At 43.8% G+C, this 13344-nt stretch overlaps 2 protein-coding genes across 2 annotated transcripts in view; both read left to right on the top strand.

The window, feature by feature from the left end:
- Window positions 1-350: 350 nt before the first annotated feature.
- Window positions 351-13344, top strand: part of PPA1 (inorganic pyrophosphatase 1) — a 30053-nt gene continuing 17059 nt past the window's right edge. The window contains exons 1-2 of the mRNA XM_003903829.3: window positions 351-514; window positions 3879-3937. Of these exons, the coding sequence (XP_003903878.1) occupies window positions 451-514; window positions 3879-3937 (123 nt within the window). The 5' untranslated portion in view covers window positions 351-450. The remainder of the gene's footprint in view (window positions 515-3878; window positions 3938-13344) is intronic.
- LOC101018827 (interferon alpha-inducible protein 27, mitochondrial-like) lies at window positions 2763-3514 on the top strand. Its single transcript, XM_031652249.1, has one exon. It carries the CDS (start codon window positions 2943-2945, stop codon window positions 3312-3314), a length of 372 nt encoding a protein of 123 aa, XP_031508109.1. The 5' UTR covers window positions 2763-2942; the 3' UTR covers window positions 3315-3514.

The raw sequence follows: 13344 nt of genomic DNA, 5'->3' as shown, positions 1-13344 counted from the left end.
AGATGACTTATCAACGCCTTTTGAGATAAGGAATAGGTCTGCGGGGAGGAGTGTGTGAGAATCAAAGGTGAGTTCCCTGTGTGCGTGGTCGGCGGTCAACTCCTAGCCAGTCCAAGCTTAGGGCCTGCGCATTTGCCCTCCCGGGTCAGAGCCCAAGGCCGAAGGAATAGAGCCAGCGCCGGCGGCAGCCACGTGGCCCAGGCTCTGATCCCCGGCTGCCAACGCAGAGGCTGGGCCCGAGGGGCGGGGCTCGGGAGTGCGGAGTGCGCCTGCGCACGGGGTTGGCCCGGCGGGGCTGGGAACGCTAGCGGAGCAGTGTTAAAGGCGCTCCCCGCCCCGCCCACCCGGCCAGTACTCGTAGTGCGCAGGCGCGGGGCTGTCTGCTTGTCTGTCGGCGCCGCGTGCGGGCTGGTGGCTCTGTGGCAGCTGCGGCGGCTGGACTCCGGCACCATGAGCGGCTTCAGTACCGAGGAGCGCGCCGCTCCCTTCTCCCTGGAGTACCGAGTATTCCTCAGTGAGTGTCTGCGGCCCCCGGCCCCTCCGCGCCCGTCCGCCCATTCATTCCCGGGCCTCACCTCCTCGGGAGGGTGCGGCCCGCCTTTGGCCCCAAGTCTCCGACGCGCTGTGGGGCCTGGCCGGCCCTCACATTGCACACTTGCCGCCGCCGGTCGGGGCAGCGGGGGTCGCCTCCGGCCATCCCTCCCCGCTGAACGGCGATGGTCCCTTTCTCACGCCCCGGGGTACCCGAACCTGGGCCCAGCTAGTTTTGCATGTGTCCGACTCGGACAGGGTCTGATGGGAAAAGGAAATCACAGACCCACTCTAGAAAGGTGCCTGGAGGTAGCATAATCCCCGTAAGAGGATTGCTCAGTTTGGAGGAACGGCGACTCCGAGGGGGGGCAGTGACTTCCTAAAGACCTTAATTCCGCCGCCGTAGCTCAGATTATGGGCGCTGAGCGGAGCCAAGTCCACCCCCTCATTTTACAGAAGGGGAAACTGAGGCCCGGATCGGGAGCCTCTGTGAAGGCGCTGGACCGGTCCTCCGGGGTCCCGGTAGCGCTCCTGCCTCTCCGCCGCCTGTGTTCCCTCAGCGCCGATGCTGGGAATCCTTATGAAACAGAAAGCTATTCCTCTCAAATCAAACAGATGACGTCAATCTGGAAGAATGACTGAGAAAGTGCCAAGTTTTTACCTTTGCAGGATTCGGCGTCTAGGGGGTACCTACCCCGGGTCCTGTACCTAGGGCTGCACGGGGAAACCGGGAGGCTGCAGGCTGGCGCCCTCCACGCTCCTTAGGGCACCACCTTTTTTTTGGCCTTGTAGGTGGAGGAAAGCTACTTGGGGTTTCTCTTTATCCTCTTACTGCCCCCACCCCCATCTACTAGGAGTAGATTATGGGCGATAACGGAGGCGTTCGTAAATGTGTCACCACAAGCGCTTCTATTTTAATCTCTTTACAGTTTTATTTGGAAGGAAATGGGCAGGTGCCTCGAACTCTGAGTTGGTGTATGAAGGACAGGGAAGCGGGGAGTAGAGGGGACGAATGGGAATAGGCATTGAAGGAACAAAGCTCCTAGCAAAAAGTAGCCTGGTGCGGGAGGAAAAGGAAAGTGAACCGTAAAGCAAACATCTAGCCGAAGGTTAACTATCAGATAAAATCCAGGGAGCGTGAGAACTACCCCCCCCCCCATTTTATTTAATTTTGCAATTAAGCAACAAGGGCAGTGCAGTAACTTTTGACTAATAATTCATGGAACTATTTTTCTGGAAATAGTGTTGGCTCCAGAATTTCTCTGTAGGAAGGGCTTACAGAGGTGACTGGTTTGAAGGTGAGGGGTGGATCTTCAAGCTATATATGCAGAATAAATACACTGCTTTTACTTAGGTTATTTGCAATTAATATTTTCTCTCTCTATATATAATATATATGTTATATATATCTTCCGTTATGGGAGACCAAAGCTACTTCTAGAATTTGGCACTAGCTGAAGTAACTGTTTTTGTCAAGTGGAACTCTCTGGAACTTAAGAAATACTAGGCCGGGCGCGGTGGCTCAAGCCTGTAATCCCAGCACTTTGGGAGGCCGAGACGGGCGGATCACGAGGTCAGGAGATCGAGACCATCCTGGCTAACAAGGTGAAACCCCATCTCAACTAAAAAATACAAAAAATAACTAGCCGGGCGAGGTGGCGGGCGCCTGTAGTCCCAGCTACTTGGGAGGCTGAGGCAGGAGAATGGCGTAAACCCGGGAGGCGGAGCTTGCAGTGAGCTGAGATCCGGCCACTGCATCCCAGCCTGGGCGACAGAGCGAGACTCCCTCTCAAAAAAAAAAAAAAAAAGAAATACTAATAATTAGAACCCACTATATAGTTATCAAATTTTAAGTGCTTTATCCTTCTTTAATAGAAATAAACTTTTTTTTAGCTTTATAATATTACATTTGTCAATTTCTCTAAAACTGATAGAGGACTGGACAGACTGCAAAGTCACAATTGACCCTAAAAGGACTTTTATGTTTTATTGTTTGTGTTTTGAAACAAAGTCTCGATCTGTTGCCCAGACGGGAGTGCAGTGGCGTGATCTCGGTTCACTGCAACTTCAGCCTCCCGGGTTCAAGTGATTCTCCTGCCTCAGCCTCCCCAGTAGCTGGGATTACAGGCACTTGCCACCACGCCTGGCTAATTTTTGTATTTTTAGTAGAGACGGGGTTTCACCATTTTGGTCAGGCTGGTCTTGAACTCCTGACCTCATGATCCGCCCGCCTCGGCCTCCCAGAGTGCTGGGATTACAGGCGTGAGCCACTGCGCCCAGCTTAGTGTGAGAATAATATCTTGGTTTAAAAATATGTACTGGTGGAACACATCCGAGCTTAAGATGGTGGGGTCAGCTTCACATTCTCAGGAACTCTCCTTCTCTGGGCCAGGGAATTAACCCCAGCAGGCATGGTGGCCTCAGCTTTCACCTCATCAGCAGTGACCGGTGTGGCCAAAGTGGCCAGGGTGGCCTCTAGCTGTGCCGTAGTCTTGCCCCTGACGAGGATTGCTACAGTAGTCGTGATTGGAGGAGTTGTGGCCGTGGAGGCTGTGCCCATGGTGCTCAGTGCCATGGGCTTCACTGCGACGGGAATCACCTCGTCCTCCATAGCAGCCAAGAGGATGTCCGCAGCAGCCATTGCCAATGGGGGTGGAGTTGCCCCGGGCAGCCTTGTGGCCACTCTGCAGTCACTGGGAGGAACTGGACTCTCCGGGTTGACCAAATTCATCCTGGGCTCCACTGGGTCTGCCACTGTGGCTGGCATTGCGAGGTTCTACTAAGGTCCCTGCCCTTCACCCTGCAGAGAAGAGAACCGTGCCAGGGGAGAAGGCACCCAGCCATCCTGACCCAGTGAAGAGCCAACTATCCCAAATATACCTGGGGTGAAATATATCAGATTCTGCACGCCCAGAGGAAAATAAGAAATAAAGATGAATTGTTGCAAAAAAAAAAAAAAAAATGTGTATTGGTCGGGTGCAGTGGCTCACCCCTGTAATTCCGGCCCTTTGGGAGGCCGAGGTGGACAGACTGCTTTGAGCTCAGGAGTTGGAGACCAGCCTGGGGAACATGGCAACACGACCTCCCTACAAAAGATACAAAAATTATGCAGGCGTAGTGGCTCATGCCTGTAGTTCCAGCTACTCCAGCTACTCAGGAGGCTGAGGCTGGAGGATCACTTGAGCCTTCAAGAGGGAAGCAGAGGTAGCAGTGAGCCAAGATCACACCATTGTACACCCTCCTGGGTGACAGAGTAAGAGACCCTGTCTCAGAAAAAAAAATGTGTACTATGTGCATTTAGCACTACAATTAATTACAGTAATAACTTTTTCTAATTTATTTTGCAGAAAATGAGAAAGGACAATATATATCTCCATTTCATGATATTCCAATTTATGCAGATAAGGTAAGGCATCCTTGTCTTTTGGACACAGTCTGTTTACTCAGATCAACTAGTTCTACATATGAATTTTCTTATATGTCTCTCAACAAGTGCTTAAAATGCCTCGCTGTGCTGTGAGTTAAAGGTCGGTTGATTAGACTGGGCGTGGTGGCTCATTCCTATAATCCCAGCACTTTGGGAGGCTTAGGCGGGTAGAGGCCAGAAGTTCAAGAACAGCCTGTCAACATGGTGAAACCCTGTCTCTACAAAAAATACAAAAATTAGCCAGGCGTGGTGGCATGTACCTGTAGTCTCAGCTACTTGGAAGGCTGAGGTGAGAGGATCGTTTGTGCCTGGGAGGCAGAGGTTGCAGTGAGCTGAGATGCCACCACTGTACTCCAGCTGGGTGACAGAGTGAGACCCTGTCTCAAAAAAAAGACCATTGACTAAATAAGAAGTTAGTCTTAAAACTAGATTATTTAGTTAAAGAAGCAAATATAACTTGGGGAACGAGAGGAGGCATAAAAGCAAAAGTATTTAATCTGTCTTGATAAAAAAAAAAAAAAAAGAAAAAATTACATTAGTCCTTTTTATATGTGTATTTGGAACTAAAGTCGCAATACTTCATTACTGGTTCTAAAATAAACCAGGTAGCCAGCACAGAATTTTGACTGTGGGAACTTTATGAAATAGTAAAAATAAACTAGATTATTCAATGAGTATAGGAAAATTTAGTAATAGGCTAGTACAGTTAAGATTTGCACAGTTAAGATAGAGTTAATAAAGGTAGGCACACAGACTTCTAAAAGGAAATAGCTGTTCCTGTATATACCAGTGAGAAGAAACCTAACTGTAGCACAGATTGGTAGGTTTACCACAAATTGGTAAAAATCTTTACTTTTCTAGGGGGAAAAAAGTCTACAACTGTATACACCAGAATAGCTGGGTGTTGGGCAATTGTAATCCCACTTAGGAGGCTGTGCTGGGAGGACCAGTTGAGCCCAGGAGTTTGAGACCAGACTGGGCAACATAGCAAGACCCTGTCTCAGGAAAATAAATAACAATAAAAATATATATCAAAATATTTATGATTCATAGGACTGCCCATGACTCTTGGTTTTATTTTCATTTTTGTCTTCTTATATTGTCTAATCTTTTTACAAAGAACATGTGTTATAAGTACAACTTTAAACAGTCATTTTAAAAAAACCCATCTCTTCTTAGCCTCCTTTCCAATGGAAGTAGTTTGTACTGTATTTAGCAACTTGACACAAGGACAAATATCTTTTTCTTTTTCTACCTTTCAATTTTTTTCCTTCAGTACGGAAGTTTGATTCACATTGAGTACAAAGGTTTTTGAGTTGTAAGAATTACATAGGTTATTGACCTTCCTTAGCTAGATGTCAATACACAACACACGTGAACATCACTTTGCAATGCACGTCTGGAATAATAGTAATTTTGTTCTTGTGTGTGCTGTCTTACTGTTTTTCTGGGCGTGACTATTAGATAGACAAATTCATTGCACTTCTACCAGGAAGTTTGCTGTAGTTCTGTACTGCCAGAAATTCCAAATTTTGCATTGCTTCCAAGGAGCCTTCCTGGGTAAGACTCCAATTGGAGGCAATGGAGCAAACAGCCCCAGGCCAATTATGTGCCACAAATACAGGAGGGACCTCTAATTGGCATGTGTTTTTCCTGTGGGAGTATCAGCGTTGTATTTATTCAGAAACTTGAATTTGTTACATCTGATTTCCTGGGAGTTTATATAAACTGCAGAATCCTTCCCTCTTCAATTGGCCCCATTGGGTTGGCTTGAATTATCTGCTTGTTGTATTACAGTATGTATACCATACTGTAGCATCTCAGACCATTTTGAGCAATGAAGAGGTATAAAATGATGACCCTAAGTTTATTGATAATACCCTGGCATACAGGTGTGCTACAGGAAGAAAACATTTTCTTGACATAGAGCTGTTTTCCCAGTGTTCATAAGTGATTGTATTCCTACCAAGGACCAGAATGATCATAGATGTTTTGGTACCTACTCTTATTGCTGCTTCAAGTTACTCCAGAATAGGAAACAAGCTACATTTTGGTGTCCTGTTAAATGTGTTCACTTAGATTACTTAGGGACACTGAAGTCTTATAAGGGACTGGTTGTGTCTATAAAGTGGATTACTCAAATGAAGACTCTGCCCTTGGCCTGCCCTGTCCCAGCTCAAAAGCACAGGCTCTTATGACTCTGGATTTTACCAGTGGTCTAGACCTCAGTGGACCTTGGGCAGGAGCCTTCCTGTCTGACAGGCCAGAAAGAATTCTTTTGTTTTGTTTTTAAGGAAGTTACTTGTTTAAAACACAAATAAAGGTGTGGTAGACATCATTTTGGATTATAGCCTTAAAAAAAATCTGATTAACTTGATTCGTTAGAGTGTGATTTTCTTTCTTTTTTATAAAAAAATCCATTGTGATTAATTTTACATGAATACATTCTTAATGAGCTTGGCCTTGGACTTTGTTCCTAATGTGGTCAGTCGTCTGAGGGATGATAATGAGGGAATGTCATGATCAAGTGAGCATGTACCTTTAACATGGCTCACTCAGTTCCACTAAGGAAAAATGTCCAAGGACTCATATCCATATCAGACCTTTTTTTTTTTTTTTTTTTGAGACAGGGTCTCACTTTGTCACCTAGGCTGGAGTGCAGTGGCATGATCGTGGCTTACTGCAGCTTATACCTCCCAGGCACAAGTGATCCTCCTGCCCCAGCCTCCTGAATAGCTGGGACCACAGGCACATACCACCACGCCCAGCTAATTTTTCTATTTTTTTGTAGAGATGGAGTTTCCCTATGTTGCCCAGGCTGGTCTCAAACTCCTGGGTTTAAGCGATCTGCCCACCTCAGCCTCCGAAAGTGCTGGGGTTGCAGGCGTGAGCCACTGTGCCCAAACCCATATCTGGACCTTTTAATGTAGCTATTCAGTTCGGCATATGCCGTTAGGTAATCAGTCCAGCCAGTTTTGGAAAATCTTTTGACTCAGGTACCCTTCTTTGATTATTTCCAAATCCAGTGGGTAGAGAAGGTAAAGGCAAGGGCTCACTGGATATTTTTAAATTGCAGGGATGTCCTTTGCTCTGGATCAATTTTAGGATCAAATATAAAAGCACCTATAGCTCAGAGTATCTTCTAACATAAAACTTCTGAGATACCAGAAATTTTCCAAAGCATGGTAATAAACAGTATGAAACACTGGGTAGATAAAAGCTTTCTGTAAATCTTAAAGTGCTCAAATATCATGACCTGATTTTTTAGTTTTGGAAATCAGATATTTTTCTATTCTGTATCTTAAACTTTCATGTTAAATTCTAATTCTGACAATGTAGGGTTCTGTTTTTTTCAGGTGATTGTTGGGAGCATATAGAAGCATGTATAAATATGGAATATGTGTTTCTTTTTTTCCCTTCTGAAAGAAAGTCAAGCCTCTAATCAAACAGATTGATGCTTCAGAAACTTAAAAGAATATTATCTACAATTTGGCATAAATGCATTTTTCTTGGGAACGTTTCCATGGCCAAAATTGTTAGTCATTGCAAAACAGAAAAGTTTGACAACTGGAAATGCAGACCCTTGTGCTTGATATTATAAAGACATTAAAATAAACAGATTATGCTTAGAATATCTGTTTTCAAAATGTAGTCATCATAAAGCTTATCTGAAAAGAAAAAATAGCAAAAATAGCAGCTTTGTCTTCCCCCCACCCTTTTTTTTTTTTTTTAAGACAGGGTCTCACTCTGTTACCCAGGCTGGAATGCAGTGGTGTGATCTTGGCTCACTGCAGCCTCCACCTCCTGGGCTCGAGCAATCCTCCCACCTCAACCTCCTGGGTAGCTGGGACTACAGGTGCACACCACTGTACCTGGCTAGTTTTTTTGTATTGGTAGAGATAGACTTTCACTGGTCCTGAACTCCTGAGCTCAAACAATCCACCCACCTCAGCTCCCAAAGTGCGGGATTACAGGCGTGAGCTACCACATCCAGCCAGCAGCTTATTCTTAATTATGACATGACAAATTAAGTTATTGCTCTGTGTAGGTACATATGGTAGTGTGTAGTAGCAAATACAGGCATTTATTTGAGCTGCAATGAGTAGAAGATCTATGTAACTGGAAAACAAATGAGTATTTCTAAAAGTTTTGTGTGTATGTGTTTTGATTTCTTTAATAAGTTAATGATCTCCCTTGGAATCTTAACACAATTTTTTGAGCAAATGTTTTTTGGGTTGGTGTAAGTCATGTCTTTCTTTACTAAGTCACAATTCTAAGTGAATAAGGGGCACAACAGTGTGAACTTCGGTCATCATATTTCTTTCTGATAGCTTCTCAAATAGACTTCTGTCACTGTTGATGAAGTATTTCAGGTATCCATATACTTTTAACAAATTAGAGTATATCCTTCTAGAATCATATTACCAACTTTACAGCCAGAATAGAGTTAAGAGCCATTGTCATTTGGTGAGCAGTGAATAAGGTAAAGTATTGTTGGAAATGATGAAATCTGGTATACCTTTTCGAAAGCTTCTTTATGGGGATGGAACATTTTCTTTTAACTACATGAGTTCTTCTGATAGGGATTTTATACTCCAAAACTAGTCTAGAAGTTTAAAAAAAAAAAAAAAAAAGGAAAGCTTGGTTTGGATTAGCTTCTTGCTGTATGTTTATTCTCTAGATAAATTTAGAAGAAAATTCTCTCTACCGCTACTGTTTTTTCTCCAAATTTTATTGCAAAACAATAAAGATTTAAAAACGGGGGGTGGGCTAGGTGCCGTGACTCATGCCTATAATTCTAGCACTCTGGGGGGGCCTAGGTAGATGAATTGCTTGAGCTCAGGAGTTCAAGACCAGCCTCAGCAACATGGTGAAACCCTGTCTTTACCACAAAAAAAGAGAAAAAAAAAATTTAGCTGGGTGTGGTGGCAGGTGCCTGTGGTCCAGAAGGGCTGAGGTAGGAGGATCACTTGAGCCCTGGAGACACAGGTTGCAGTGAGCTGAGATCGTGCCACTGCACTTCAGCCTGGGTGACACGTGAGACTCTGTCTCAAAATAAATAAATAAATAAGAGTGGTGGTACCAGAGGGTGATTTTTGTGTTTCTTTCTAAGCCTGGTATTTGCTAGATTTCTGAAGTTATCTAGAGAAACACACAATGAGTCAACTTGAAAATGCTAATATCAGCCACTTGGTGTAATTCTGTAGTATAGTTCATCGAATTTACCAAATCCAGGGTTAGAAATAAGTCCCAATGCCGGGCGCGGTGGCTCATGCCTGTAATCCCAACAGTTTGGGAGGCCGAGGTGGGCGGATCACCTGAGGTCGGGAGTTTGAGACCAGCTTGACCAACATGGAGAAACCCCATCTCTACTAAAAATACCCAAATTAGCTGGGTGTGGTGGTGCATGCCTGTAATCCTAGCTACTCGGGAGGCTGAGGCAGGAGAATCGCTTGAACCCAGGAGACTGAGGTTGCGGTGAGCCAAGATTGCACCATTGCATTCCAGCCTGGGCAACAAGAGCGAAACTCTGTCTCAAAAAATAAAATAAAATAAATAAATAAGAAATAAGTCTCAATAAGGACACATTGAACTTAACTGCTAAGATTTAAAGATGAGATGTAATTAAATTAAGAGCATGTTCCCTAAATATATACTTAACTGCATTAGTAATAACAGCCTACCAAATGGCCATAGCCTGTTCATTAGTAAATGACTTGTCAGACTACTGACTTGGTCCACAAGACTCTAACCAGTTTGGAGATGAGACTGGCCCTCACCATATTACTGTAATTAATATTCCTGTTTAATTAGTGAAGTTATAAGCCTAACCAAGATATAGGAGATATTTCTTCTATTCCTGAAACATTTTTATTTTAAATCTTTTTGATTAATGGAGTGATACAATGTAGACTTGTTGAGTTGCCAATTTCCTTAGAATCTGGACATCTTTAACATTTTGTTGTAACATCTTGACTACTTGATAAAATGATTATAAATCTGGGAAGTAAAATAGACTTTTATTTTTTTGTAGAGACAGAATCAATGTTGCTCAGACTGGTCTTGAACTCCTGGCCTCAAGCGATCCTCCTGCCTCAGCCTCCCAAAGTGCTGGGTTTACAGGCACAAGCCACCATACCTGGCCTGAAATAGACAGTTATATTTCTGACTTTGGGAAGTCAGAGCTAAAGTTATAGTTTGCCTTTTCCCATATCCCCCACTGGTTTATCAGCAAGGTAATTATTGGGTTTACCAAAATCATCCCTTTAGGGAGACTTAACTTCCTTCTTTTCTGAAGCTGTTAACAGAGCTGAGAGCTCTGATGCCAGACCAATGACTGAGACTCCAAAGCATGGTAGGATTGGAGGATGCATTCTGGGAAGTCCTAACAATGGGGGTAACAAGATAGTAAATCCAAGATCCAGCTAAGTAACAGTTGAAACCAGTTGGGATTAAAGAAGAAGGAATGAATTTGTAACTGAGTAGTACTAAATTTCTTAAAATCGCTATTTTTTAAGTGCATGAATACTGGAATCATTAAAACGCATAAAAACAGTATAGTTTTTATAGCAACAGAGTTGCTATAAAATTCATTGAATTTCTCATATCAGTTGCCCTGAAAAATCCTAAATATCACTGTTGTTCACCTAGTGGCAACTCTGAATTATTAGCCAGGATGTCTAGAAGAAAGTTGTTCTTTAGCAGTAATTCCTGCCGAAGTATGTGGGACACCCCCTCCTTATAAGTATAGAGCTGGGCAGGATGGCTTGCGCCTGTAATTCCAGCTACTAGGGAGGCATAGACGGGAAGATCGCTTGAGGCTAGGAATTAGAGACATATCCTGACTTCATCTCCAAAAACATAATTAAAAAACAATTAGCCAGGTGTGGTGGTGCACACCTGTAGGCCCAGCTACTCAGGAGGCTGAGGCAGGAGGATTGCTTGAGACTAGGAGTTGGAGGCTGTAGTGAGCTATGATTGCATCACTGTACTCCAGTCTGGGTGACAGAGTGAGACCTCGTCCTTCTGTCTTTTTAAATTTTTTTTTAAGAGACGGGTCTTGCTATGTTAGTCAGGTTGGTCTTGAACTCTTGACCTCAGGCAGTCCTCCTGCCTCTGCCTCCCAAAGTGCTAAGATTATAGGCATGAGTTGCCACGCCTGGCTGAGACAAGTATTACTACAGCATCTACATGAATTTGAAAATGTGCTAAACATTGATTTTTACAGATGAGTCACTCACCCCAAGTTGTAGCATGAGGCCTACAAGCTGGAGTACCTGATTTAGCAGGCGAGAATTCTACCCCTGAACCACCACCAATGCTACCAGCAGGAAGTATCTGATTTGGAAATCCAACGCTTTGGGAGTTAAAATAACTTTTATTTTGTTCATTGCTAGTCTTCAGAGCCTGGAAAAGTACCTGGCACATCCTGGTGGTCCACAAAAAATATTTGTTGGAAAAAATCAATGAATTGACTCTGGCTTTTGCAGGTACTCCCTGCTGTTTTTGCCCAGCTAATTTCTTCTTCTTTTTTTTTTTTTTTTTTTCTTTTGAGATGGAGTCTTACTCTGTTGCCCAGGCTGGAGTGCAGTGGTGTGATCTCGGTTCACTGCAACCTCTGCCTCCCAGGTTCACACCGTTCTCCTGCCTCAGCCTCCCGAGTAGCTGGGACTACAGGCGCCCGCCACTACGCTTGGCTAATTTTTTTTGCATTTTTAGTGGAGATGAGTTTTCACCGTGTTAGCCAGGATGGTCTCGATCTCCTGACCACGTGATCCACCCACCTTGGCCTCCCAAAGTGCTGGGATTATAGGTGTGAGCCACCACGCCTGGCCTCACCCAGCTATATTTCTAAAAAGCACCAGACCTTCAGGCTTTTGTTCGCTGTAGAATTCTCTCACCATTTTCTGAAGGATGTTTTCTTCCTTGTTATTTTTTTCCTTCCCATTAATTATGTAGATTTATGTTATTAGGTAATACTGTTTTGAGAGTCTATACATATTTGTCATTTAATGCTATTAAAGTGTTCAATTCAATATAGTTTCTAAACTTTGAATTAGTTATTTCAGCTCTATTTGCTATATCTTTCTTGAAGCAATGTATTCATTTGGTGGCTTTTTTTTTTTTTTTTTTTTTTTGAGACGGAGTTTCGCTCTTGTTGCCCAAGGTGGAGTACAATGGGGCGATCTCGGCTCACCGCAACCTCCACTTCCCAGGTTCAAGCAATTCTCCTGCCTCAGCCTTCCCAAGTAACTGGGATTACAGGAATGCCTCATTATGACCGGCTAATTTTTATATTTTTAGTAGAGACAGGGTTTCTTCATGTTGGTCAGGCTGGTCTTGAACTCGCTACCTCAGGTGATCCACTCGCCTCGGCCTTCCAAAGTGCTGGGATTACAGGCGTGTGCCACCACGCCTGGCCTGGTGGCGTTTTAACAAAATTAACAGCTAATCTTGGCGAGCTCTTCAGTTGATCTTTCATGTCATAACAGCTCCATCTTGTGAATCTTTAGGGTACTGCTACTGAAAACCAAAAGCCCTGACTTTTCTTTTCACAGACCTACAGATCTCATTTTTACGCCTGCAAAGTGGACAAAACTCTTGAAAACTTAGTGGGCAAGGTGAAATGTAGTCAAAGATTGGTTCTGAGGTTTTCTACCCAGGATGAACAATCAGGGTTACATTTTCTAAACCATCTAGTTATTTTAGAGGGATACAGGGATAGAGCAGTTTCTTCAATCCTAGATTTAAGTAATATCTCCATTCTTTTGGTTTTTATGTTGTACTGGGTAGGTGAGGTGTCAGGAGGCTTGGTACAGAAACCCATGGATGCTTTAGTCTTCCATGGTTTCAGCAGGAACTTAAAATGACAGAAGTTTTACACTTTTGAATTGAAATCAGTGTAGTTTTTCCGCTTGGTACCAGCAAGGTAATTATTAACTTGAAACCTTTGACTTACTCCCTTGTGGCTTATCAGTTCCCGTGTTTTGATGGAAAGTAGCAAAGAAGTAATTCTAAAGAGTGGTGTAACCAAGTGATTTTCATTTTAAGTTAAGTTCTTAAAATGTACTTTACCAGTCTGGGTAACATGGCAAAACTCCATCTCTACCAAAAAAAAATTTATATATATATGTTTCTCTATCTTTTATCTATCTATCTATCTTAGCTGGATGTGGTGGCGTGCACCTGTAGCTCCAGCTACTCAGGAGGCTGAGATGGGAAGATTGCTTGAGCCAGGGTGGTCGAGGCTTCAGTGAGTCAAGCTCATGCCACTGCACTCCAGCCTGGGTGGCAGTGAGACCCTGTCTCAAAAAAAAAAAAAAGAAAAAAGAACATTTTATAAGCATAACTGCAGGCCAGGTGCGGTGGCTCACACCTATAATCCC

This window comes from Papio anubis, chromosome 11 (genome assembly GCF_008728515.1).
Source record: "Papio anubis isolate 15944 chromosome 11, Panubis1.0, whole genome shotgun sequence".
NCBI lineage: Eukaryota > Metazoa > Chordata > Mammalia > Primates > Cercopithecidae > Papio > Papio anubis.
The sequence above is the reverse complement of the archived record's forward strand: the minus strand, read 5'-3'. Positions and strand labels throughout refer to the sequence as shown.

Coding starts and splice junctions, on each gene's coding strand:
- LOC101018827 (XM_031652249.1), top strand. CDS start 2,943: ATGGTGGCCTCAGCTTTCACCTCATCAGCAGTGACCGGTGTGGCCAAA.